Source organism: Cyprinodon tularosa, unplaced genomic scaffold (genome assembly GCF_016077235.1).
Source record: "Cyprinodon tularosa strain WSP-4 unplaced genomic scaffold, ASM1607723v1 ctg706, whole genome shotgun sequence".
NCBI lineage: Eukaryota > Metazoa > Chordata > Actinopteri > Cyprinodontiformes > Cyprinodontidae > Cyprinodon > Cyprinodon tularosa.
Window position 1 is genome coordinate 15,450 of NW_024039459.1, and position 27,119 is coordinate 42,568.

General features: G+C 49.7%; 2 protein-coding genes across 2 annotated transcripts in view; both read left to right on the forward strand.

Moving 5' to 3' along the window:
• Positions 1-7,984, forward strand: part of LOC119772287 — a 20,406-nt gene extending 12,422 nt beyond the window's left edge. Inside the window, exons 3-4 of the mRNA XM_038268640.1 lie at positions 779-934; positions 6,712-7,984. Of these exons, the coding sequence (XP_038124568.1) occupies positions 779-934; positions 6,712-7,959 (1,404 nt within the window). The 3' untranslated portion in view covers positions 7,960-7,984. The remainder of the gene's footprint in view (positions 1-778; positions 935-6,711) is intronic.
• The window catches only part of LOC119772286 (beta/gamma crystallin domain-containing protein 2-like), a 25,859-nt gene continuing 6,699 nt past the window's right edge, over positions 7,960-27,119 (forward strand). The window contains exons 1-7 of the mRNA XM_038268639.1: positions 7,960-8,505; positions 15,577-16,444; positions 16,552-17,223; positions 18,980-19,027; positions 25,297-25,415; positions 26,424-26,601; positions 26,930-27,069. Of these exons, the coding sequence (XP_038124567.1) occupies positions 8,393-8,505; positions 15,577-16,444; positions 16,552-17,223; positions 18,980-19,027; positions 25,297-25,415; positions 26,424-26,601; positions 26,930-27,069 (2,138 nt within the window). The 5' untranslated portion in view covers positions 7,960-8,392. The remainder of the gene's footprint in view (positions 8,506-15,576; positions 16,445-16,551; positions 17,224-18,979; positions 19,028-25,296; positions 25,416-26,423; positions 26,602-26,929; positions 27,070-27,119) is intronic.

Consider the following 27,119-nt stretch of genomic DNA (forward strand, 5'->3'; position numbering starts at 1 on the left):
GCCTCCTTTGTGCAGAATATTAGTGAGCTGCTGACGCTGGTGAACCAGCAGCCGTGAGCACCATCAGGCCAGCGAACGCAGAGCTTCATTTGGGTTTTCCTGCCCTGATCTGAACCAGTCAGAACTGAACCGGATCAGGTGGCTTTAGGTCCTCAGAACCTCCTTCCTGACCTGCAGCAGTTTCAGGTCAGAAGGTAGGAAGGAGTGGCGTCTGGGTCAGAACTTCCTGGGCAGCTTCAGAACCAGCAGCAGCTGGTTGAAAGGAGGAAGTAGAATCCTTCTGTCATTGGTTCTGCTCTGACCGCAGCAGATCATGTTCAACCAGTCCATCATTCCTCTGAGGGTGGAGCAGCTTCCTCCACCTGGAATGAGGTTCTAGACCTCTGCTCCTTTGTTTGGCTTTAGCTCCGCCTCCTCTGGTTCTGGTTGGTTTACATTTATCTGCAGAAGAAGAAAGTTCCTCATGCATTTCATTTCACTGATGTCTGGTACTGTCACTCATTGATGACACAAATCCTTCCTTCCTTCCTTCCTTCCTTCCTTCCTTCCTTTCTTCCTTCCTTTCTTCCTTCCTTCCTTCCTTCCTTCCTTCCTTTCTTCCTTCCTTCCTTCCTTCCTTCCTTCCTTCCTTCCTTCCTTTCTTCCTTCCTTCCTTCCTTCCTTCCTTCCTTCCTTCCTTTCTTCCTTCCTTTCTTCCTTCCTTCCTTCCTTCCTTCCTTCCTTTCTTCCTTCCTTCCTTCCTTCCTTCCTTCCTTCCTTCCTTCCTTCCTTCCTTCAGGCCAAAGAGTTCAGCTACTCCGAATTGGACCTCAGAAAACCCAAACGTTTCGCTACGTTCTCCTTCGGTCTGAGGAGGAGGAAGAGGAGGGATGAGGAGAACCTGTCAAAGAGCGCCTTTGGCCTGCACAGCTCCAGCACCGACATGCAGGAGGAGGTAACATCTTCACACACTTCTGTCAGGTCCATGTTTCTTCGTCTTACCGCACATTAAAAAATAACTAATGGTCCATCAGTCGTCCATCAATGGTCCATCAGTCGTCCATCAATGGTCTATCAATAGTCCATCAGTCGTCCATCAATGGTCTATCAATGGTCTATCAATAGTCCATCAGTCGTCCATCAATGGTCCATCAGTCGTCCATCAATGGTCTATCAATAGTCCATCAGTCGTCCATCAATAGTCCATCAATTGTCTATCAATAGTCCATCAGTCGTCCATCAATGGTCCATCAGTCGTCCATCAATGGTCCATCAGTCGTCCATCAATGGTCCATCAGTCGTCCATCAATGGTCTATCAATAGTCCATCAGTCGTCCATCAATAGTCCATCAATTGTCTATCAATAGTCCATCAGTCGTCCATCAATGGTCCATCAGTCGTCCATCAATGGTCTATCAATAGTCCATCAGTCGTCCATCAATAGTCCATCAATTGTCTATCAATAGTCCATCAGTCGTCCATCAATGGTCTATCAATAGTCCATCAGTCGTCCATCAATGGTCTATCAATGGTCTATCAATAGTCCATCAGTCGTCCATCAATGGTCCATCAGTCGTCCATCAATGGTCTATCAATAGTCCATCAGTCGTCCATCAATAGTCCATCAATTGTCTATCAATAGTCCATCAGTCGTCCATCAATGGTCTATCAATAGTCCATCAGTCGTCCATCAATAGTCCATCAATTGTCTATCAATAGTCCATCAGTCGTCCATCAATGGTCTATCAATTGTCTATCAATAGTCCATCAGTCGTCCATCAATAGTCCATCAGTCGTCCATCAATGGTCCATCAGTCGTCCATCAATAGTCCATCAGTCGTCCATCAATGGTCCATCAGTCGTCCATCAATGGTCCATCAATGGTCCATCAATGGTCCATCAGTCGACCATCAATAGTCCATCAATAGTCCATCAATTGTCTATCAATAGTCCATCAATAGTCCATCAGTCGTCCATCAATGGTCCATCAGTCGTCCATCAATGGTCCATCAATGGTCTATCAATAGTCAATCAGTCATCCATCAATGGTCCATCAGTCGTCCATCAATGGTCCATCAGTCGTCCATCAAGGGTCCATCAATAGTCCATCAATAGTCCATCAATTGTCTATCAATAGTCCATCAGTCGTCCATCAATGGTCCATCAGTTGTCTATCAATAGTCCATCAGTCGTCCATCAATGGTCCATCAATTGTCTATCAATAGTCCATCAGTTGTCCATCAATGGTCTATCAATTGTCTATCAATAGTCCATCAATTGTCTATCAATAGTCCATCAGTCGTCCATCAATAGTCCATCAGTCGTCCATCAATAGTCCATCAATAGTCCATCAAGGGTCCATCAATGGTCCATCAATGGTCCATCAGTCGTCCATCAATAGTCCATCAATGGTCTATCAATAGTCCATCAGTAGTCCATCAGTCGTCCATCAATGGTCCATCAATAGTCCATCAATAGTCCATCAAGGGTCCATCAATAGTCCATCAATAGTCCATCAAGGGTCCATCAATAGTCCATCAATAGTCCATCAATGGTCCATCAATAGTCCATCAATGGTCCATTAATAGTCCATCAGTGGTCCATCAGTGGTCCATCAATGGTCCATCAATGGTCCATCAATGGTCCACCAGTGGTCCATCAATGGTCCATCAATAGTCCATCAATGGTCCATCAATGGTCCATCAGTCGTCCATCAATGGTCCATCAATGGTCCATCAATGGTCTATCAATAGTCCATCAATGGTCTATCGATAGTCCATCAGTCGTCCATCAATGGTCCATCAATGGTCTATCAATAGTCCATCAATGGTCCATCAATGGTCCATCAGTCGTCCATCAATAGTCCATCAATGGTCCATCAATGGTCCATCAATAGTCCATCAGTCGTCCATCAATAGTCCATCAATTGTCCATCAATGGTCCATCAGTCGTCCATCAATAGTCCATCAATTGTCCATCAATGGTCCATCAGTCGTCCATCAATAGTCCATCAATGGTCCATCAATGGTCCATCAATGGTCCATCAGTCGTCCATCAATAGTCCATCAATGGTCCATCAATGGTCCATCAATAGTCCATCAGTCGTCCATCAATGGTCCATCAATGGTCTATCAATAGTCCATCAATGGTCCATCAATGGTCCATCAGTCGTCCATCAATAGTCCATCAATGGTCCATCAATAGTCCATCAGTCGTCCATCAATAGTCCATCAATTGTCCATCAATAGTCCATCAGTCGTCCATCAATAGTCCATCAATTGTCCATCAATGGTCCATCAGTCGTCCATCAATAGTCCATCAGTCGTCCATCAATAGTCCATCAATGGTCCATCAATGGTCCATCAGTCGTCCATCAATAGTCCATCAATTGTCCATCAATGGTCCATCAGTCGTCCATCAATAGTCCATCAATGGTCCATCAATGGTCCATCAATGGTCCATCAATGGTCCATCAATGGTCCATCAATGGTCCATCAGTCGTCCATCAATAGTCCATCAATTGTCCATCAATGGTCCATCAGTCGTCCATCAATAGTCCATCAATGGTCCATCAATGGTCCATCAGTCGTCCATCAATAGTCCATCAATGGTCCATCAACAGTCCATCAACGGTCCATCAGTCGTCCATCAATAGTCCATCAATAGTCCATCAATGGTCCATCAATGGTCCATCAATGGTCCATCAGTCGTCCATCAAAGCACCCCATGAATAATCGTGTATATTCAAATGATCAGCGGATGAATGTTATTTTCAGTATTACCATGGCAACCACCAGGAGGAGAGCTAAAAATACAGTTTCACTGAGGTAGTTTTGGTGATTGAGGAGGAGGGAATCCATTCCAGGGGCGCCGCTGTCCTGCAGGTTTTCCATGTTTCCGCAGCTTCCTCAGCTCAGCTGATTCTGATGACTGATGTTCAGCAAAGGCCTGATAATCAGCTATCAATGCAAATCAGCTGCAGCAGGAAACGTCCAAAAGCTGCAGGACAGCGGGTTCGGACAGGCCTGCTTTACAGCAGTTTGAAGGATTTACGTGATTCTCGCAAAATGCTATTTTGTAGCTCCTATTCCTGACTCCTCCTCTTCCTTCGGCTCTTTCTCCTTCCCTGGTTCAGCAGTAGAACTCCATCCAGGGTGGGAAAGGAGCTCCAGCCTGCTGATCTGAACCCAGATGGCCTCCAGCCTTACATTATGGGATGGAAAGGCTCATGGTTAATGCAGGTCAACCAAAGAACTACAAAACCCAAAGTTCTCCAATGTGTTGAACATCTGAAGCTCTGATCTAAAACCCAAACATCTGAAGCTGTGAGCATCAGCATGAGTCAAACAGAGAACAGGAAGGGGCGTGCTTTGGTGGAGCAGTGGTTAGCGCACACCACCCATGTATGGAGGCCTTAGTCCTTGACGCGTCCGAACCTGGAGAGTGAAGCTCCTCAGAGTGAAGCTCCAGAACCTCCTAAGGAGCTTCTGATCCCTGAATCGGAGCCCGGCTCCTCCGTCTGCAGCAGACGGACCTCAGCAGAGGGTTCAGTCTCCCTGACCTCAGCGGGCGCCTCTGAACCGCGCCGTCCTTCCAGCAGCCAGGATCCCGTGTTTGGACCTTTTTATGAGGTCACTTCCTTCCTGCTACAACCTGCAGCTCTGAGCCCAAACGGACTTCCTGCCTCCCGGGCAGAACCGGTTCTGGAGCAGACCTCCTCTAAGGTCCAGCAGCCCAGAGACCAGGAAGGAGAAGCTGAGGAGGATTGAACAGAAACAGGAAGTAATTTTCTCTCAGCACAGCGACTGAGGAGGAGAGCAGGAGAAGCCTTCCTCTGGTTAGGGTCATTAAATAACAGCGGCGTCTAAAGAGCCTTGATTATTTAGGGCTGAAGCAATGAAATAGAAGTTCAGTCAGCAGGAATAATCAATGGATCATTATTTATACCTTTAATACGTTCGCGGTGATTCAATTAATTTAGCGGTCATCTGTAAAAATTTAAAACAATATTTTCATCTCGATCACTGAGTCTGGGAGCGGCCATTTTTGCCCAAATATAGTAGCCCCTCCCTCCTGCCATCTTCCAGCAGTGACGTCACGGTGCGGTAAGCCTAGCGCCATTCTCCCCGCTTTCCAAGCTAAATCAATGGGAACTACTAGACACATCTGCAATCAACAACAATTATTGAAGATTTCCAGAGGACTTCACCATTGAAATTCACCAGAGCTATAGTGAAACTGACAATGCCCACGTGCATGGCAGCTGGATGCTGGAATACATCGGGTAAAAGTGAAAAAAAGAGTTATTCCACCTTTCTGATTCCTGATCCTCCACGGACGGGTTGGTCGTTGGATCGCCAACTTGAAGAGGGAGGATTTGCCATCGAACTTCTGGCCAGAGAAAAAACCCGTAATATGTAGCCAACATTTGGAAGAAGAATGTTTTCAAGATGACTTGGATAATAGCGCGTTGTGACAAACACCAGATACAGCACTGGGACTTGATCAACAGCCGATACCGCACCGTGACGTCACTAACCAGTAGGTGGCAGTAGTGTTAGTAGTGTAGTATTTAATAACTTCATGTTTAAAGAACTTTCAGAAGTTTGCATTCTGAATATGAGCGACTTTTCCATTAAACTTATTTCCAATTCTCCCAACAAGATGAGATCCCAGTAAAAAGCAGGAGGAACGGAGAGCTGAGCGACGTTCACCTGAGCTTCAGGTAACCTCTGGATGATGGAGGAGAGCAGGACTCTGAGCCTCTGCTGCGTCTGTTAAAGATCAGGTCTTTCCTAAAGCAGCCAATCAGAGAAGAGCTGAAGCTGCAGCCAGTTTTTCTCTATGAACCTTGATCATCTTCTAGATATGGCAGGAGGCCCAAAGCTCCGCCTCCCGCTCCTCGGATTCTGGTTTACCTTTCATCTGTTCACCATTTTATGTTTCTTCATCTGTCTTATATAACCACTTCAGAAAAAAGATTTAAGCAATAAAATAAATTCTAAATATCTCCTGTCAGCTTCACCAACAGCAAAGACTGAGGTTCATTAAACCCTGGGAGCCGAGCATGTCGGGGCCTGTTGCCGTGGGTTACAGCTTCTAATATGCAAATTGTCATGCTGTGGGATCAGCCTAGGCTCTGATGCTTTATCTGTGGATGTCAGAGCGGGCCGGACTCCTCCCAGAGACATGGGGCCGAAGACTGCAGGTCGGATTCGAACCCGGGACGCCAGCTTCGAGGACTAAGGCCTCCGTACACGGGTCTTGCACGCTAACTAGAAACATTTCAAAGAGCAATGGCGACGCAGCGCTTCAATAGTTCCAGGGAGGTTAGCTCCTCATGCTAGCATTGCTAAACTACAGGAAATAGACAGCGGAGCTTACATATCCCATCATGCTCTCTGCTTCTACCTGAAATGGGGAAATAATCATAAATCAAATGTTTGAGATGAATTAAAGAGTTTATGATGTCAGGTCAGTATTTACTAAACTCCCATCATGTTAGCAGATTTATTCATGTTGTTTTTCTCCTCTTGGTTGGTCACTATGACAGAACCAGTCACACTCAGAACCAGCTGGGAGGATGGCCCCTTGGCCTGGGGCCCCAAAAAATCTAAATCCGTCCCTGTTTGGGGCCCTGGGCTCCTCAGGGATCCTCCGGATGGAGGAGCTCTGCTGGACCAGCAGGGTTCTGGTGGACTGTAGATCTGAACCTCTCCCTGATTTCCACAGACTCCCGTCTCCTGTCTGGACCTGGATCAGACCCGCAGGAAGGTGCAGCTCAGTTTGTCTCAGCCTGAGCTGGACACCAGCGGGACGTTTGACATCCCGTCTCCTCCTCCTCCCTCCTCTAACCGATCCCAGGCGTCCTCCTCTGTCTCTATCGGATCGCCCTTCACCTCACAGAACGGCTCCGAATCAGAGGGAACGCCAAGAGCTCCCATCGCCTCCATCCCAGAGCTTCAGCTGGAGGACACTGCGTCTTCAGAAGAACCGGAGAACCTACCTGGTCCTGCTGATCAAATGCAGACCTCCTCAGATGTTCCCAGGCAGGCAGAACTGGTCCTCCAGAACTGCAGCCCCAACATTTCTGCTCCTCCTCAGAGTCCCGGTTCTCCGAGACCCCGGGAACATCATGGCGGTTCGGTTCCTTCCCACCCGCAGACCGTGGTTCTGACTCCAGCTGTCTGTGAGGAGCAGAGGCAGAACTCTGCTGCTCCTCAGAGTGAAGCTCCAGAACCTCCTAAGGAGCTTCTGATCCCTGAATCGGAGCCCGGCTCCTCCGTCTGCAGCAGACGGACCTCAGCAGAGGGTTCAGTCTCCCTGACCTCAGCGGGCGCCTCTGAACCGCGCCGTCCTTCCAGCAGCCAGGATCCCGTGTTTGGACCTTTTTATGAGGTCACTTCCTTCCTGCTACAACCTGCAGCTCTGAGCCCAAACGGACTTCCTGCCTCCCAGGCAGAACCGGTTCTGGAGCAGAACTCCTCTAAGCATCCCACCTGCCTAGACTCCCCTGCAGGTTATCCCGGTTCTGGTGAAAGCGGTGCGAGCTGTGCTCCCCAGGTCCAGGTCCGGGGGTGGTCCTCAGAACCGACCGCTTCCTGTTCGCACAGCAGAGGCCTTGTTCCGGACCCGGTGGCCTCTCCTGTTTCAGGAAGGTCTCTGGGGACGGGCTCTCGGGTTTCCTGCAGTAAGCGGCGGGTGGTTCTGGTCAGGCAGTCCTTCGCCGCCGACTCCTCGCCTGCGGAGCTCGGAATGAACTTCCAGGAAATGATCTCCCAGAGTTTCTGTGAGCCTCCTGGATGGACGGACGGTTCGGACAGAACTCTGAGTCCGGCCTACCTGAGCTTAGGATCAGACGAAGGCAGCGCCACCGAGGTTTACTACAGCGCTCCAGAGGAGGAGGAGGAGGAGGAGGAGGAGGGAGCGCAGCAGCCTGGGGGGGGGCTGACTGCTGGGACACTGAGGGGGGGGGGCTGACACTTCTGAAGGAGGGGGGTCAGAAGGTCAGCTGCTGCTTCAGGGAAGCTCTGGGTTCATCCTGAGATCGACTCCTCAGATTGAGGGGAGAGAAGAAAGCGGCTGTGTTCAGGAGGGGGGGCGCAGTGGGGATGGGGGGAGGGAGGAGCTACCTGTCCCACCGGTTCTACAGGTAAACGAGCCGAAGGAATGTGACTCGGAGCCGCCCTCCTCCGATCCAGAGCAGGGAAACCGGGCCGCAGACCTGGAAACTGGAGCTCTCTGCAGGGGGGGGCAGAGCCTGCAGGGGAACCTTCTAGATCCTGACGTCAGGAGAACCCAGGAACCTGAGGAGCAGCTCCCAGTCCAGGCAGGAGAGGAAGAGGAGCGCGCCTTCCTCGTCCCTGCAGCAGCAGGACGGATACCTGACGCTGCTGCTGAGGGGGCGGGGACCATGACTCAGAGCCGCCACTCAAACGCTGCAACGCAGCAGCAGGAGTCAGACGAGCCGTCGGCAGCCCGACCACACGGACCTCCTGCCCTGCATCCAGGTCACCGCCGCCTCAGGTGAGTTTATCCTCACATCCAGTCCAGACCGGTTCTGATCCACCGAGCTGATGCAGCAGCAGCCCAGAACTGGATCTATAAAGTAGATCAACAAACTTAGAATGTAGCATCTAGAATGTATTACATGCATATCAATGAACTGACCGTGTGTGGGGGGGTCGTCCAGTTCTGGACCCCTGCATGGTTCACAACATCCCAGTGAGGAAGAGGAGGCTTAGCCGCAGTTCTATAGAACTCTGGCAGGACGTCAGCATTTATCTTCATTTGGATTCTCTAGTTCAGAAGATCCAGGAGGGTCTGATGGATCCAGGAGGGTCTGATGGATCCAGGAGGGTCTGATGGATCCAGGAGGGTCTGATGGATCCAGGAGGGTCTGATGGATCCAGGAGGGTCTGATGGATCCAGGAGGGTCTGATGGATCCAGGAGGGTCTGATGGATCAATCTGATCCATGAAACCAGGGAAGTGGATCAATCTGTTGTTTCCTGGTAACGTTTGAAATGTTTTTTCTTTCTCTGGTTCCATTAAATCTGCATCTTAGTCCAGAAATAATCTTCATTCCTTCTCCTAACAAACGCTTCATGGTCCTCTTGGAGATGTGGTCCTGAAGGCAGCAGATGTTGCTCTAAAAGTTCTGCTGAATTTTTCTAAATCAGACATGATCTTAGCCCATACCATGATCCCACCGCCTGCAGACTCGTCCTCCTCTGAGGAGAACATCAGGCTTCTTCTCTGGTCAGCAAAGGCTGAAAGTCTAAACCTGGGTGGATGTTCTGCTACATCCCTGATGTTCCTGGATGGTTCCACGATGTTCTACTCAGCAGTAGAGCATCCGGTTGCTCTAAAGCTTCTTGATCCCAGCGATCTGCAGGAGGATGGAGATGAACATCAGGCTGCCTGGAATGGAGGTCTGATGGAAAGGTTTGGTTCTGACCCGCTGCGACCCGAGGAAACGCGTTCCTACATGCAGGAAGCTCCAGCTGCGCTGCAGCGTCTGGCTGACGTCTGGTGGAAGGAATGAGGCTCCAGGCGACACTGAGCTCCAGGCGACGCTCAACATGTGACACAGCGCTCCGTCTCTCCGCTCCAGAACCGGGTCCAAACCGCCCTGCTCAGAGACGCTGGAGATCAGAGACGCTGTGGTTGCATCATGGTGGCTCTTAGTAACGCCTGGGACGCCATTTAGGGCTTTGGAAACAATCTTTGGCTTTTTGTTCAGAGGACCAACATTTATTCTAGTAAATGATCCGAAACGCAGGAGTTTCTGTTTCTATAAGGTGGAAGAATCGGAATATTGGATCCGATCAGAACCAGAACCGTTTGCTGTTCATCACCACAAATCAGACCATTTGATGCGTTTGAGGGACTGGGAATAAAAAATGGAGGCTGAACATCACACCTCCGGGGGGGGGCGGGGGGTTGTGGGTTCAATTCTCCTGAATCAGGGCATCATTTTCTGGGTGTAGTTTGCTGTAGAGCCACTAGATGGCAGCAGCTGATCTCAGAGGAACAGAAGAGCTGCAGGTTTTTAGCTTCAGGCTGTTGCAGCCATAGAATGAATATATATATATATATAGATATATATATATATCTATATATATATATCTATATATATATATATCTCATTGGAGGCCGGCGTGCCTATAGGGCGGCCATCTTGGGTCAGACCACAGTTCAGACAGTGAAGACGAGTCAGAGGTCATTTACAATAATCTCTGACATGTTAGAACCTCTTAAAAGACCAAAACTAATTCTAAAATTGCTTTTATGTTAGATTACACAGATTTATTCAGATTAAAAAATATTTAAACGGAATTCAAACTGGATGAGATGAATGCAAAGTTATATATTTTGCAATTAAATATAAAGATGAGGCGCCACTCATATCAGAGACCCAGAGTGTTAGAAGCTCTATGCTGTAACCACTAACCCCCCCCCCCTTCATATTTAATATAACTGATTAAAGAACAAATGTTCACATAAATAATGATTAAAGAAAATAGTTTGAAAAAGAGTTTTGGAAGAAGTTCAGACAAACTTCTAAGGACAAACAGCCTTTAGTTACACACAACATAAATGTACCATTCATTCCGAAGAAAAGGTCTAAACAACGACAAAAATTAACATAAAATTAAAAAAATAATAACTCTCTTTTGTAAATCTCTTTACTACAAATTTTCCTCATTAGATAATAATTCTAATCATCAAAGAGCAATCTTTTAAAATGCTGAATAATAATAAATATACTATATAAATGTATAATATTTGTTAAACATAATCTTATAATATATTAATAAAAAAAATTTGTTTTTATCATATGAATCTTTTTTTGCTAAATATATAACTTTGCATGTATTTCATCCAGTTTAAGTTCAGTTTAAATAATTTTTAATCTGTGTAATCTAACATTATTTATTTTAAGGAGTTGTGACATAATTGTGATATTTTATCATGTGATTAAACTGAGGTCTAAGGAGCCTCCTTTCATTCTGACAGCAGCTGTCTGACCCAAGATGGCCGCCCTGTGGGCACATTGCTCAGCGTCCAATAAGGCGTCCATGTATATAACATTCTATGGTTGCAGTGAAAAATACAACAGACAATATATATAAAAAAAAAAGTATAAAGTACAAAAAAGCATAAAAAAGAAAAAAGCTTTCATGTCCTGGAATATTTTTCCTTAGATATAAAAATATCTGCAGAGTAGAGAGTATCTCCCACTGATCAGGCTCCTCTGAGTGCTGAAGACTGAGTGGGGCATTGTCCATAATGTCCAGCAGTTTGTCTCTGCCACCGTCCCCAGAGGGTCCAGCTTCTAGCCAATCACAGAGCCGGATGGCCTCACCAGTTGGTCCAGTCATGTTTTAATCTAGGTTGGTCTCCAAGCAGAAGCACAGAACATGGACCTCAGGTAGAACCTCCTCACTCAGCCATTAGAGCCTCCTCCCTCAGCCATTAGAACCTCCTCCCTCAGCCATTAGAGCCTCCTCCCTCAGCCATTAGAACCTCCTCACTCAGCCATTAGAGCCTCCTCCCTCAGCCATTAGAACCTCCTCCCTCGGCCATTAGAACCTCCTCCCTCGGGCATTAGAACCTCCTCACTCAGCCATTAGAGCCTCCTCCCTCAGCCATTAGAACCTCCTCCCTCAGCCATTAGAACCTCCTCCCTCGGGCATTAGAACCTCCTCCCTCGGGCATTAGAACCTCCTCCCTCGGGCATTAGAACCTCCTCCCTCAGCCATTAGAACCTCCTCCCTCAGCCATTAGAACCTCCTCCCTCAGGCATTAGAACCTCCTCCCTCAGGCATTAGAACCTCCTCCCTCGGCCATTAGAACCTCCTCCCTCGGGCATTACAGGTGCTGGTCATAAAATTAGAATATCATGAAAAAGTAGATTGATTTCAGTAATTCCATTTAAAAAGTGAAACTTGTATATTATATTCATACATTACATACAAACTCATATATTTCAGATGTTTATTTTGTTTAATTTTGATGATTACAAATGACAACAAATGAAAATCTCAAATTCATCATATCAGAAAATTAGAATATTACTGAAGACCAATAAAAACAAAGGATTTATAGAAATGTTGGCCAACTGAAAAGTATGAACATGAAAAGTATGAGCATGTACAGCACTCAGTATTTAGTTGGGCCTCCTTTGGCCTGTATTACTGCAGCAATGCGGCGTGGCATGGAGTCGATCAGTCTGTGGCACTGCTCAGGTGTTATGATAGCCCAGGTTGCTCTAATAGTGGCTTTTAGCTCTTCTGAATTGTTGGGTCTGGTGTATTGCATCTTCTTCTTCACAATACCCCATAGATTTTCTATGGGGTTAAGGTCAGGAGAGTTTGCTGGCCAATTAAGAACAGGGATACCATGGTCCTTCAACCAGGTACTGGTAGCTTTGGCACTGTGTGCAGGTGCCAAGTCCTGTTGGAAAATGAAATCTGCATCTCCAAAAAGTTGGTCAGCTGCAGGAAGCATGAAGTGCTCTAAAACTTCCTGGTATGTGGCTGCGTTGACCCTGGACCTCAGAAAACACAATGGACCAACACCAGCAGATGACATGGCACCCCAAACCATCACTGACTGTGGAAACTTTACACTGGACTTCAAGCAACGTGGATGAAGTGCCTCTCTTCTTTTCCTCCAGACTCTGGGACCTTGATTTCCAAAGGAAATGCAAAATTTACTTTCATCAGAGAACATGACTTTGGACCACTCACCAGCAGTCCAGTCCTGTTTCTCTTTAGCCCAGGCAAGACGCTTCTGACGCTGTCTGTGGTTCAAGAGTGGCTTGACACAAGGAATGCGACAGCAGAAACCCATGTCTTTCATACGTCTGTGTGTGGTGGTTCTTGAAGCACTCACTCCAGCTGCAGTCCACTCTTTGTGAATCTCCCCCACATTTTTGAATGGGTTTTGTTTCACAATCCTCTCCAGGGTGCGGTTATCTCTCTTGCTTGTACACTTTTTTCGACCACATCTTTTCCTTCCCTTCGCCTCTCTATTAATGTGCTTGGACACTGAGCTCTGTGAACAGCCAGCCTCTTTAGCGATGACCTTTTGTGTCTTGCCCTCCTTGTGCAAGGTGTCGATGGTCGTCTTTTGGACAACTGTCAAGTCAGCAGTCTTCCCCATGATTGTGTAGCCTATAGAACTAGACTGAAAGACCATTTAAAGGCTTTTGCAGGTGGTTTGAGTTAATTAGCTGATTAGAGTGTGGCACCAGGGGCCATCAATTTTGAACCTTTTCACAATATTCTAATTTTCTGATATGATGAATTTGAGATTTTCATTTGTTGTCATTTGTAATCATCAAAATTAAACAAAATAAACATCTGAAATATATGAGTTTGTATGTAATGTATGAATATAATATACAAGTTTCACTTTTTAAATGGAATTACTGAAATCAATCTACTTTTTCATGATATTCTAATTTTATGACCAGCACCTGTAGAGCCTCCTCCCTCGGGCATTAGAGCCTCCTCCCCCGGGCATTAGAACCTCCTCCCTCGGGCATTAGAGCCTCCTCCCTCAGGCATTAGAACCTCCTCCCCCGGGCATTAGAACCTCCTCCCTCAGGCATTAGAACCTCCTCCCTCGGGCATTAGAACCTCCTCCCTCAGGCATTAGAACCTCCTCCCTCGGGCATTAGAACCTCCTCCCTCAGCCATTAGAACCTCCTCCCTCGGGCATTAGAACCTCCTCCCTCGGGCATTAGAACCTCCTCCCTCGGGCATTAGAACCTCCTCCCTCGGGCATTAGAGCCTCCTCCCTCAACCATTAGAACCTCCTCCCTCGGGCATTAGAACCTCCTCCCTCGGGCATTAGAGCCTCCTCCCTCAACCATTAGAACCTCCTCCCTCAACCATTAGAACCTCCTCCCTCGGGCATTAGAGCCTCCTCCCTCGGGCATTAGAACCTCCTCCCTCGGGCATTAGAACCTCCTCCCTCGGGCATTAGAACCTCCTCCCTCGGGCATTAGAACCTCCTCCCTCGGGCATTAGAACCTCCTCCCTCAGCCATTAGAGCCTCCTCCCTCAACCATTAGAACCTCCTCCCTCGGGCATTAGAACCTCCTCCCTCGGGCATTAGAACCTCCTCCCTCAGCCATTAGAACCTCCTCCCTCGGGCATTAGAACCTCCTCCCTCGGGCATTAGAACCTCCTCCCTCGGGCATTAGAACCTCCTCCCTCAGGCATTAGAACCTCCTCCCTCGGGCATTAGAACCTCCTCCCTCGGGCATTAAAGCCTCCTCCCTCAACCATTAGAACCTCCTCCCTCGGGCATTAGAACCTCCTCCCTCGGGCATTAGAGCCTCCTCCCTCGGGCATTAGAACCTCCTCCCTCGGGCATTAGAACCTCCTCCCTCGGGCATTAGAACCTCCTCCCTCGGGCATTAGAACCTCCTCCCTCGGGCATTAGAACCTCCTCCCTCAGCCATTAGAACCTCCTCCCTCGGGCATTAGAACCTCCTCCCTCGGGCATTAGAACCTCCTCCCTCGGGCATTAGAACCTCCTCCCTCGGGCATTAGAACCTCCTCCCTCGGGCATTAGAACCTCCTCCCTCAGGCATTAGGACCTCCTCCCTCGGACATTAGAACCTCCTCCCTCGGCCATTAGAACCTCCTCCCTCAGCCATTAGAACCTCCTCCCTCGGGCATTAGAACCTCCTCCCTCAACCATTAGAACCTCCTCCCTCAGCCATTAGAACCTCCTCCCTCGGGCATTAGAGCCTCCTCCCTCGGGCATTAGAACCTCCTCCCTCGGGCATTAGAACCTCCTCCCTCGGGCATTAGAACCTCCTCCCTCGGCCATTAGAACCTCCTCCCTCAGCCATTAGAACCTCCTCCCTCGGGCATTAGAGCCTCCTCCCTCAACCATTAGAACCTCCTCCCTCGGGCATTAGAACCTCCTCCCTCGGGCATTAGAACCTCCTCCCTCGGGCATTAGAACCTCCTCCCTCAGCCATTAGAACCTCCTCCCTCGGGCATTAGAGCCTCCTCCCTCGGGCATTAGAACCTCCTCCCTCGGGCATTAGAGCCTCCTCCCTCAACCATTAGAACCTCCTCCCTCGGGCATTAGAACCTCCTCCCTCGGGCATTAGAACCTCCTCCCTCGGGCATTAGAGCCTCCTCCCTCGGGCATTAGAACCTCCTCCCTCGGGCATTAGAGCCTCCTCCCTCGGGCATTAGAACCTCCTCCCTCAGCCATTAGAACCTCCTCCCTCGGGCATTAGAGCCTCCTCCCTCGGGCATTAGAACCTCCTCCCTCGGGCATTAGAACCTCCTCCCTCGGGCATTAGAACCTCCTCCCTCGGGCATTAGAGCCTCCTCCCTCGGGCATTAGAGCCTCCTCCCTCGGGCATTAGAGCCTCCTCCCTCGGGCATTAGAACCTCCTCCCTCAGCCATTAGAACCTCCTCCCTCGGGCATTAGAGCCTCCTCCCTCGGGCATTAGAACCTCCTCCCTCGGGCATTAGAACCTCCTCCCTCGGGCATTAGAACCTCCTGTGATCATGTGTCGCTGCCTCATCACCTTCTGTCTCTGTTGTTCTGCAGCTTCCAGCCTCCAGCAGCAGAACCAGAACCGGACCACATGATGAGTTCGGGCCTCAGCAGCCTGAGCACCAAGCTGACCCTGAAGAACCCGTCTGCTCCCAGAGAGGAGGAACCCAAACCCCGCTTCCACAAAGTTTCTCTGGTGACCACAGAAACCACCTGCAGGTCCAGTTCTCCTGATCCAGAACCCGAGTACCGATGGAAGAACCGTTTTCAGGGAGTAACGCCATTCAGGTCCAGCAGGACCTCCCTCCCTGACTCCTCCTCTCCTCTGCCTGAAGATGAGCCAGACTCTCATCTCAGCCCCTCCTCCTCTGTGTATCTGAGCCCGTTGGGAGCAGAGGAAAGTGGGCGGGGCCTGCTAGAGGAGGAGGAGGGGCCAGGTGCAGGTGGAGGGGAGGAACGGCTGAAAGGAGAGACAGAGTGGAGAATGTCTGAGCAGGAGCTGCAGCAGCTCCCTGCGTCCTCCTGCAGCCCAGAAGACGAAGACAGCAGCTTCAGCGGAGTCTTCACCGCCACCCTGGTGGACCTGGTCTCTGATTCTGCACCCCCCCTCACCCCCCCATCCTCCCCCGACGTGGACTCCCCCTTAAACGACATGGACAGCCTGGTGGACACCCTGAAGAGCATGGAACCCTCTCAGAGGCCCAGGGGCCCCGGCCTACGAGCTGCTCCTCCCGTCCTGGTGTCCTTCCTGCCCCCCATCAAGGAGGACGCGGTGAGCCCCCACCTCCGCGACCCGACCCCCTCCCCACTGAGGACAGAGGAGCCCCAGAACCCTCAGTACACGCTGCCAGCTGAGCTGGGCCTGAAGAGGAACGCGGCCAGAGACAGCCGGCCGCCGCTGGAGCTGATGAAGAAAAACCAGGTACCTGATCTGAGGAGCAGCAGCTCTGGTTCTGGATCTCTGAGGTTCCTGGTCTGGTCCACCTTAGCTTCTGCTCTCTCTGACTCCTCCTTCTCTTCCTTCCTCAGGAGCAGAACTCCTCGCTGCCCAACGGAAGCGGAGCTCCCCCGTCTCCCACCACCAGCTCCCGCCTCGACAGCAGCGTCCTCTTCGGAGCGTACCGCTCCACATCCTCGGACCAGAAGCTGGAAAACGTGAACGTCCATCGGCCCCTGTTCCGCACCAGTTCCCTGCCGGAGACGGGGTCCCCTGCTGTGAGAAGCAGGGACCCCGGTGACGCAGGGCCCACTGGGAACCCATCAGGGTCCCGTCTGGAGCGTCTCTCCTTCCTGGTGAACTCGTCGGGTTCCCTGAACGGAGCCGGGGATTCTGGTTCCTCTAGGATCAGCCGGGGGCCCAGCCTAAACCGCGGCTCCCCCACCTCCACCAGCCCCACTCGCCTGCTCAGCCCCACCACCTCCATCTACCTGCACCGGCCCCTCGCCATCTCGGAGCCCCTCCCGTTCAGCCAGGGGCCAGGTGTCCTACAGAGGAGCCTAAGCTACGAGGGGCCGTCACAGACGCCTCCTTTCAACGGCCTACAGGGAGGGGCCCCGTTGGGTAGCATTCAGGGAGGGCCCCAGTTTAATGGCGTCCATAACGGCCCCCGCTTCAACAGCCTACTGGCGGGGCCCCAAATCCAGCAAGATGAACCAGACTGCAGCCTGATGTCCAAATACCGCGCCTTCCCAGACGCCTATGTGAGTACGCCAACATGGCGGGGGGACGGGGGGGTCTGATGACGCCGCAGGTGAACCTGCTCATTTATCCTTTATGGAGATTCAACAGAAATAAAAACTGGTTCCAAGATTCTGAATGTCTTGGATGTAATTAGGCAGCAGAAGGTGTGTCTGCATGTGGCTCCATGTCTGCACATGTTCGCCTTCGGGCCCCGGGGCCACTGATCCGTCCAAAATGATTTTATTCAGCAGGGTGATGAGGCGCGTTCCGACACAACGGCGCTAATGATCACCTGTTCTGACTGATGGTTCAGCCCGTGGGGAACAGAACCGGACCAGAGAGCAGACTGGATCCACTGAGCAGAAACGGTTCTCTGGTCTCAGGATGTTCTGCTTCTTCTGTGATGATCCGTCCATTAGGACGAATTAGAACCCGATAGAACCGACGGCGTGTTGAATCCTGAGCCTCCTGGTTCTGTGATGACATCATCATGAGCTGATTTCATCGCTTATCTGAATAAGCGATGAAATCAGCTGAAAGGGTTTAGGTTCCATCAGTCGCATGTCGGTTCCTCTGCAGGGAAGCTTCTTGTAAAACACGTCTGAAATTAGAACCTCTGTGGAGAACAGAGCTGTGAGGCCTGCAGGGATCGATGGGTCGGGTTGGTTCGGGTCGGGTCGGTTCGGGTCGGGCCGCTGCAGGAGCCAGCTTGGTGCAGATGGTTCTAGTTTTAGAAGAACATCAGATGTTTGTGCTTCAGTGGTTTTACCTCCATCTGTGGAAACTACAGGAAATGAGAAGAGTTCCTGCAGAAACCTTCAGATTAACTGGAGGAACTTTCCTCTAATCTTCCGGTTCTGCAGTGAAATAAAGACTCGGATCCAGAGACGCAGAAAGTGGTGTTATGTGTGAGGCAGCAGGTTCTGGCAGGAGGCCCGGATCAGAATGTGAAGCAGCTGTTGGATTAATGCAGAACGTCTTTGGTAAATATTGTCAGAAATGTCCACACCCTCAGCAGCTATCTGTCTGTTCCTGCTGCAGCCGCACCCTCCCCCCTCCTCCCCCCCCTCCCTCCTGCCTCCTCCCGGTTCGTCTCCCATCAGCTCCAATGGGCAGAAGGCCGGGTGATGCCCTAATGATCAGCCGGCAGCGTTTCTGGCTGCAGGGAGGAAGGTGGGGTCGATCGGGCCGTGATCTCTGCCGTCCCTCCTGGAGACCAGCTTCTTCATCTCTCTGCTGGAAAGCAGCACCAGCTGCAGAAATGCAGCAGAACCAGTCCAGCTTTGGTTCTGTGGGCCGCGCTTTGCCTTGGGTTGTTGTGACTGACGCGTTCTCCCGTGAAACGCAGGAATGTGACTAACTCCTCTATTGTCTGTCAGTCATCAGCTCCATTCAGGCTTTTCTACCTGAAGGCCAAATCAGGATGGACTCTGATGGACGGCCCGGTTCTGCTGCACGCAGAGACAGCAGGAGCCCAGAGGCGCCTGCAGGAGGAGGAAGCAGGGGCTGCAGCTCCTTCCTGTGGTCAGTAGGTGGCGTGGCACCTGTAGGCCAGCTGAGGTCAGAGCAGCGAGAGTCGATACGTGACGCGCCGCGGTCCGAAACATGATCCGACTCAGAGTCACAGGATCCCGGAGACTCTGACCAGAACAAATCTGATCCCATGTTGTTCTCAGTTCCTCTCTGATGGCAGATGTTCTGATGATGATGATGATGACGATGATGATGATGATAATGATGATGATGATAATGATGATGATGTTTCTCTGTCTGCAGCTGACCAAAGAGAAGGAACACGGGAAGCTGAACCCTCGTCCAGGAAAGGTGAGATTCATCTAAACGCCATAAGGTCCAGGTGTTCCATCATCCATTAGAACCCAGCAGAGTTCTACTGGTTCTGTCTTCAGGAGGACATTCTCTGAAGACAGAACCGCTGCTCATATCGGGTTCTGCTCCGCTGCAGATGTTCTGGTTCTAAGCATTCAGATCCAGTAGAACTGGAATCAGACAGCAGAACAGAACTTGGTTCCATGGTTCCACCTCTGGTTCTATACGGTTCAGCAGGTTTCAGAAACTCCTCAGGCTCTGCAGAACCTCTGGTTTGTTCTTTATCCTGCTGGGCAGAACCAGTGGGGGGGGTTCTAGATGATGTTCTGATCAATAGTAGAACGGATGGTTCAGTCCAATGGAGCGACTAGCCTCCTTCTAGCCTCCCACTAGTCTCCTTCTAGCCTCCTTCTAGTCTCCTTCTAGTCTCCTTCTAGTCTCCCAATAGCCTCCTTCTAGTCTCCTTCTAGTCTCCCACTAGTCTCCCAATAGCCTCCTTCTAGTCTCCTTCTAGCCTCCTTCTAGCCTCCCACTAGTCTCCTTCTAGCCTCCTTCTAGTCTCCTTCTAGTCTCCCAATAGCCTCATTCTAGTCTCCTTCTAGTCTCCTTCTAGTCTCCCAATAGCCTCCTTCTAGTCTCCTTCTAGTCTCCCAATAGCCTCCCACTAGTCTCCTTCTAGCCTCCTTCTAGTCTCCTTCTAGTCTCCTTCTAGTCTCCCAATAGCCTCCTTCTAGTCTCCTTCTAGTCTCCTTCTAGTCTCCCAATAGCCTCCCACTAGTCTCCTTCTAGCCTCCTTCTAGTCTCCTTCTAGTCTCCTTCTAGTCTCCCAATAGCCTCCTTCTAGTCTCCTTCTAGTCTCCTTCTAGTCTCCCAATAGCCTCCTTCTAGTCTCCTTCTAGTCTCCCACTAGTCTCCCAATAGCCTCCTTCTAGTCTCCTTCTAGCCTCCTTCTAGCCTCCCACTAGTCTCCTTCTAGCCTCCTTCTAGTCTCCTTCTAGTCTCCCAATAGCCTCCTTCTAGTCTCCTTCTAGTCTCCTTCTAGTCTCCCAATAGCCTCCTTCTAGTCTCCTTCTAGTCTCCTTCTAGTCTCCTTTTAGTCTCCCAATAGCCTCCTTCTAGTCTCCTTCTAGTCTCCCAATAGCCTCCTTCTAGCCTCCTTCTAGCCTCCCACTAGTCTCCTTCTAGCCTCCTTCTAGTCTCCTTCTAGTCTCCCAATAGCCTCCTTCTAGTCTCCTTCTAGTCTCCTTCTAGTCTCCCAATAGCCTCCTTCTAGTCTCCTTCTAGTCTCCTTCTAGTCTCCCAATAGCCTCCTTCTAGTCTCCTTCTAGTCTCCTACTAGCCTCCTACTAGCCTCCTTCTAGCCTCCCACTAGTCTCCTTCCAGCCTCCTTCTAGTCTCCTTCTAGTCTCCCAATAGCCTCCTTCTAGTCTCCTTCTAGTCTCCCACTAGCCTCCTACTAGCCTCCTTCTAGTCTCCCACTAGCCTCCTACTAGCCTCCTTCTAGTCTCCCACTAGTCTCCTTCTAGTCTCCTACTAGCCTCCTTCTAGTCTACTTCTAGTCTCCTACTAGGCTCCTTCTAGTCTCCTTCTAGTCTCCCACTAGCCTCCTACTAGCCTCCTTCTAGTCTCCCACTAGCCTCCTACTAGCCTCCTTCTAGTCTCCCACTAGTCTCCTTCTAGTCTCCTACTAGCCTCCTTCTAGTCTACTTCTAGTCTCCTACTAGCCTCCTTCTAGTCTCCTTCTAGCCTCCTACTAGCCTTCTTCTAGCCTCCCACTAGTCTCCTTCTAGCCTCCTTCTAATCTCCTTCTAGTCTCTTACTAGTCTGCTACTACCCTCCTTCTAGTCTCATTCTAGTCTCCTACTAGTTACATTCTAGTCTCCTACTAGCCTCCTTCTAGTCTCCTACTAGTCTCTTACTAGCCTCAATCTAGTCTCCCACTAGTCTCCTTCTAGCCTCCTTCTAATCTCCTTCTAGTCTCTTACTAGTCTGCTACTACCCTCCTTCTAGTCTCATTCTAGTCTCCTACTAGTTACATTCCAGTCTCCTTCTAGTCTCATTCTAGTCTCCTACTAGTATCATTTTAGTCTCTTACTAGTCTGCTACTAGTCTCTTTCTAGTCTCCTTCTAGTCTCCTACTAGTCACATTCTAGTCTCCTTCTAGTCTCATTCTAGTCTCCTACTAGTATCATTCTAGTCTCTTACTAGTCTGCTACTAGTCTCCTTCTAGTCTCCTTCTAGCCTTCTAGTCTCCCACCAGCCTCCTTCTAGTCTCCCACCAGCCTCCTTCTAGTCTCCTACTTGTCACATTCTAGTCTCCTACTAGTCTCATTCTAGTCTTACTAGTCTGCTACTAGCCTCCTTCTAGTCACATTCTAGTCTCCTACTAATCTCCTAGTAGTCTCCTTCTAGTCTCCTACTAGTCTCCTACTAGCCTCCTTTTAGTCTCCTACTAGCCTCCTTCTAGTCTCATTCTAGTCTCCTACTAGTCACATTCTAGTCTCCTACTAGTCTCATTCTAGTCTCTTACTAGTCTGCTACTACCCTCCTTCTAGTCTCCTACTAGCCTCCTTCTAGTCTCCTACTAGCCTCCTTCTAGTCTCATTCTAGTCTCCTACTAGTCACATTCTAGTCTCCTACTAGTCTCATTCTAGTCTCTTACTAGTCTGCTACTACCCTCCTTCTAGTCTCATTCTAGTCTCCTACTAGTTACATTCTAGTCTCCTACTAGCCTCCTTCTAGTATCCTACTAGTCTCTTACTAGCCTCAATCTAGTCTCCTACTAGTCACATTCTAGTCTCCTTCTAGTCTCATTCTAGTCTCCTACTAGTATCATTCTAGTCTCTTACTAGTCTGCTACTAGTCTCCTTCTAGTCTCCTTCTAGCCTTCTAGTCTCCCACCAGCCTCCTTCTAGTCTCCTACTAGTCACATTCTAGTCTCCTTCTAGTCTCATTCTAGTCTCCTACTAGTATCATTCTAGTCTCTTACTAGTCTGCTACTAGTCTCCTTCTAGTCTCCTTCTAGCCTTCTAGTCTCCCACCAGCCTCCTTCTAGTCTCCCACCAGCCTCCTTCTAGTCTCCCACCAGCCTCCTTCTAGTCTCCTATTAGTCACATTCTAGTCTCCTACTAGTCTCATTCTAGTCTTACTAGTCTGCTACTAGCCTCCTTCTAGTCACATTCTAGTCTCCTACTAATCTCCTAGTAGTCTCCTTCTAGTCTCCTACTAGTCTCCTACTAGCCTCCTTCTAGTCTCCTACTAGCCTCCTTCTAGTCTCCTACTAGCCTCCTTCTAGTCTCATTCTAGTCTCCTACTAGTCACATTCTAGTCTCCTACTAGTCTCATTCTAGTCTCTTACTAGTCTGCTACTACCCTCCTTCTAGTCTCATTCTAGTCTCCTACTAGTTACATTCTAGTCTCCTACTAGCCTCCTTCTAGTCTCCTACTAGCCTCCTTCTAGTCTCATTCTAGTCTCCTACTATTCACATTCTAGTCTCCTACTAGTCTCATTCTAGTCTCTTACTAGTCTGCTACTACCCTCCTTCTAGTCTCATTCTAGTCTCCTACTAGTTACATTCTAGTCTCCTACTAGCCTCCTTCTAGTATCCTACTAGTCTCTTACTAGCCTCAATCTAGTCTCCTACTAGTCACATTCTAGTCTCCTACTAGTCACATTCTAGTCTCCTTCTAGTCTCATTCTAGTCTCCTACTAGTATCATTCTAGTCTCTTACTAGTCTGCTACTAGTCTCCTTCTAGTCTCCTTCTAGCCTTCTAGTCTCCAAACATCCTTCTAGCCTCCTTCTAGTCTCCTACTAGCCTCCTTCTAGTCTCCTACTAGCCTCCTTCTAGTCTCTTACTAGTCTGCTACTACCCTCCTTCTAGTCTCATTCTAGTCTCCTACTAGTCACATTCTAGTCTCCTACTAGCCTCCTTCTAGTCTCCTACTAGTCTCATTGTAGTCTCCTACTAGTCTCATTCTAGTCTCTTACTAGTCTGCTACTACCCTCCTTCTAGTCTCATTCTAGTCTCCTACTAGTCACATTCTAGTCTCCTACTAGCCTCCTTCTAGTCTCCTACTAGCCTCATTCTAGTCTCCTTCTAGTCTCTTACTAGCCTCCTTCTAGTCTCCTACTAATCTCCTAGTAGTCTCCTTCTAGTCTCCTACTAGTCTCCTACTAGCCTCCTTCTAGTCTCCTACTAGCCTCCTTCTAGTCTCATTCTAGTCTCCTACTAGTCTCATTCTAGTCTCTTACTAGTCTGCTACTAGTCTCCTTCTAGCCTTCTAGTCTCCAAGCATCCTTCTAGCCTCCTTCTAGGCTCCTACTAGCCTCCTTCTAGTCTCATTCTAGTCTCTTACTAGTCTGCTACTAGTCTCCTTCTAGCCTTCTAGTCTCCAAGCATCCTTCTAGCCTCCTTCTAGGCTCCTTCTAGTCTCCTACTAGTCACATTCTAGTCTCCTACTAGCCTCCTTCTAGTCTCCTACTAGTCTCATTCTAGTCTCTTACTAGCCTCCTTCTAGTCTCCTACTAATCTCCTAGTAGTCTCCTTCTAGTCTCCTACTAGTCTCCTACTAGCCTCCTTCTAGTCTCCTACTAGCCTCCTTCTAGTCTCATTCTAGTCTCCTATTAGTCTCATTCTAGTCTCCTACTAGTCTCCTTCTAGCCTTCTAGTCTCCAAGCATCCTTCTAGCCTCCTTCTAGTCTCCTACTAGCCTCCTTCTAGTCTCCTACTAGCCTCCTTCTAGTCTCCTACTAGCCTCCTTCTAGTCTCTTACTAGTCTGCTACTACCCTCCTTCTAGTCTCATTCTAGTCTCCTACTAGTCACATTCTAGTCTCCTACTAGCCTCCTTCTAGTCTCCTACTAGCCTCATTCTAGTCTCCTACTAGTCTCATTCTAGTCTCTTACTAGCCTCCTTCTAGTCTCCTACTAATCTCCTAGTAGTCTCCTTCTAGTCTCCTACTAGTCTCCTACTAGCCTCCTTCTAGTCTCCTACTAGCCTCCTTCTAGTCTCATTCTAGTCTCCTACTAGTCTCATTCTAGTCTCTTACTAGTCTGCTACTAGTCTCCTTCTAGCCTTCTAGTCTCCAAGCATCCTTCTAGCCTCCTTCTAGGCTCCTACTAGCCTCCTTCTAGTCTCCTACTAGCCTCCTTCTAGTCTCATTCTAGTCTCCTACTAGTCTCATTCTAGTCTCTTACTAGTCTGCTACTAGTCTCATTCTAGTCTCCTACTAGTCTCATTCTAGTCTCTTACTAGTTTGCTTCTAGTCTCCTTCTAGTCACCTTTGTTCGTTCGTCAGTGAAGCAAATATCCAGTTAATGGCAGAATCAGAACTTAGGGGTAGGACATCAGGTTCTGATCTGATTCCAAACCAAAACATTCCCATGGGGGGGGTCTAATTAATTTTAATAAAGAAGTGGTTGAACAAAACCTCTTCAGCAGAAAACCACAGAGCCACCGACTACTCTGTTCCTGCTGCGGAAATATCAGACCTGCTGGAGCATGCAGACGTTCTGCTGCTGCAGACGTTCTGCTCCTGCTGCTGCAGTCGTTCTGCTGCTGCTGCAGACGTTCTGCTGCTGCAGACGTTCTGCTGCTGCAGACGTTCTGCTGCTGCTGCTGCCGTTCTTCTGCTGCAGACGTTCTGCTGCTGCAGACGTTCTGCTCCTGCTGCTGCAGTCGTTCTGCTGCTGCTGCTGCAGACGTTCTGCTGCTGCAGACGTTCTGCTGCTGCTGCTGCTGCCGTTCTTCTGCTGCAGACGTTCTGCTGCTGCAGACGTTCTGCTCCTGCTGCTGCAGTCGTTCTGCTGCTGCAGACGTTCTGCTGCTGCTGCTGCTGCCGTTCTTCTGCTGCAGACGTTCTGCTGCTGCAGACGTTCTGCTCCTGCTGCTGCAGACGTTCTGCTGCTGCAGACGTTCTGCTGCTGCTGCTGCTGCCGTTCTTCTGCTGCAGACGTTCTGCTGCTGCAGACGTTCTGCTCCTGCTGCTGCAGTCGTTCTGCTGCTGCTGCTGCAGACGTTCTGCTGCTGCAGACGTTCTGCTCCTGCTGTAGACGTTCTGCTTCTGCTGTAGACGTTCTGCTAGATGTTCTACTAGATGTTGTCCTGTTTGTTTTGCTCCGTTGTCTGCGTTTCCGCTAATATTCTTGAACTAAACAGTTTACTTTGCTGAATGTTCTGGAGGTTGACCTAGATTGTTCTTTGAAGGAACCCAGAGAACCATCATGGCTGAAGGTTCTCCAGGTAACCTGTGCTCCTCTGAACAGATGTACATCTTCGATCGGCCTGGGATGTGCGGCCAGAGGATGGAGATCCGAGGCGACGTTGTGGACGCCACGCCCTGGGAGCTGCAGGACAGCATCTCAATCAGGGTCGTCAGAGGAGGGTGAGGTTCTCCTGGGAGCCGGGGGCAGTGAAAGGGGGAGGTTCTGGGTTTTGTAGGCGTGGTATCAGGAGTTCTCCAAGGACAGCTTCTGGTACCAGATGTGAACAGGATCAGTGATCTGATTCCCACATTTACCAGCTTAAAGTTTGTTTGTTTTTCTCCTGAAACTATTTTTTCTATGAGGATTTTTCTTCAGCTTGAGAAAAAAGCCTCAGGTTCCGGTTCTAATGGGCCACAGAGGGTTTGGTCAAAAGTTAAAATCAATCCTCTGGACTTTGTTTCCCAGTTTGAAGACGTTTCTCTTCCATCCAGGAAGATTTTTCAATTCAAAATGTCAGAAATAGCGTTTAGTTCCAGGTTTTATCCAGCAGCCCAACAAAGCCTGGTTTTAGTTTATATTTGCATGTTTTCTATGCTGTATGAAGCGAAACTTTTTGGAACGACTGTGACCTGGATGACCTGGATGACTTGGATGACCTGGATGACCTGGATGACTTGGATGACTGGGAATCTTCACCAGCACAGAGGTTTGGTTCTGGGTTTAGAGGCTGTGATCACTAATCTTCGTCACGCTGCAGCTCTTCCTCTTCCTCGCCTCTTTTGGCTCCTGATCCATATTCTGGCTGACTGACGGCGCCACACCTGGTTTCCGTAGAACCTTGGAGGCGTGGGGAGGATTTTCCTGTCAGTCAGGCAGCTGCTCAGGTGTAGAACCACACCTGCAGCTGCAGCATGCCTCTGATGGGGATGCAGAGTGATGGACCCGACCCGACCTGTAACGCTTCATTTTTACTCTGCCTGCTCAGAGCTCCTCCTCTGATCCGGTTAAAGGCTGTGACACATTGACCTTTGACCTCCAGAACCCAAACCTCATCTTTCCTCATAAACCAGGTTCTAGGAACCTTTAGGGACCCCAGAGTGTTCCCTTTTTCAGTGTCAGACCTGCTCCCAGGCGGCAGTCTGAACATGCAGGGTGTTCTAACGTCTGCTCCTCCTGCTCCCCTCCAGGTGGGTTCTCTATGAGAAGCCCAACTTTAAGGGGGAGAAGATCGCCCTGGATGAGGGAGACACGGAGCTCACCTGTCCCTTCGGCTCAGCTGAGGAGAACGGAGGAACCGCAGAGGAGCAGACGGAGAAGGAGCCGACCCGGAAGTTCCTCATCGGATCTGTTCGCAGAGCCGTCAGGGTGAGAGGGCTTCACTTTTTTTCTGCTTCTGCGCAGACAGGGAGGGATGATGCTGAGGGCGAGGAGAGGCTGCAGCGCCATCTGCTGGGCGGGTTAGAGGAGGTCCAGCAGAGTAGCAGATCTTCCTGGAGCTCCACAGGTTCTCTGTGGCTGTTAGGTGTTCATCAGCAGAACATTCTGAGGAGCTCAGACGGAGGGATGGTCAGGACCAGAACCGGAACCAGAACCAGAACCCTCCTGCAACTAGAGACAGAATCTCTCTTAGAACCGGGTCAGGGTTCTGCAGAGCGTTTATTTTCTCCGGCCTCTGTTCTCCGGCGTTCCTCAGGACTACAGCGTTCCAGAGATCAGTCTGTTCCCGGAGGAGAACGCCGAGGGAAAGAAGGTGGTGTTCCGGGACACGTCTGAGGACGCGCGGATCTTCGGGTTCCCCGTCAAAGCCAACTCCATCATCGTGAACTCTGGGCTGTGAGTCTCCCTGAGGACATGGCGGTCCGCCTGCAGCCTGTTCAGGACGT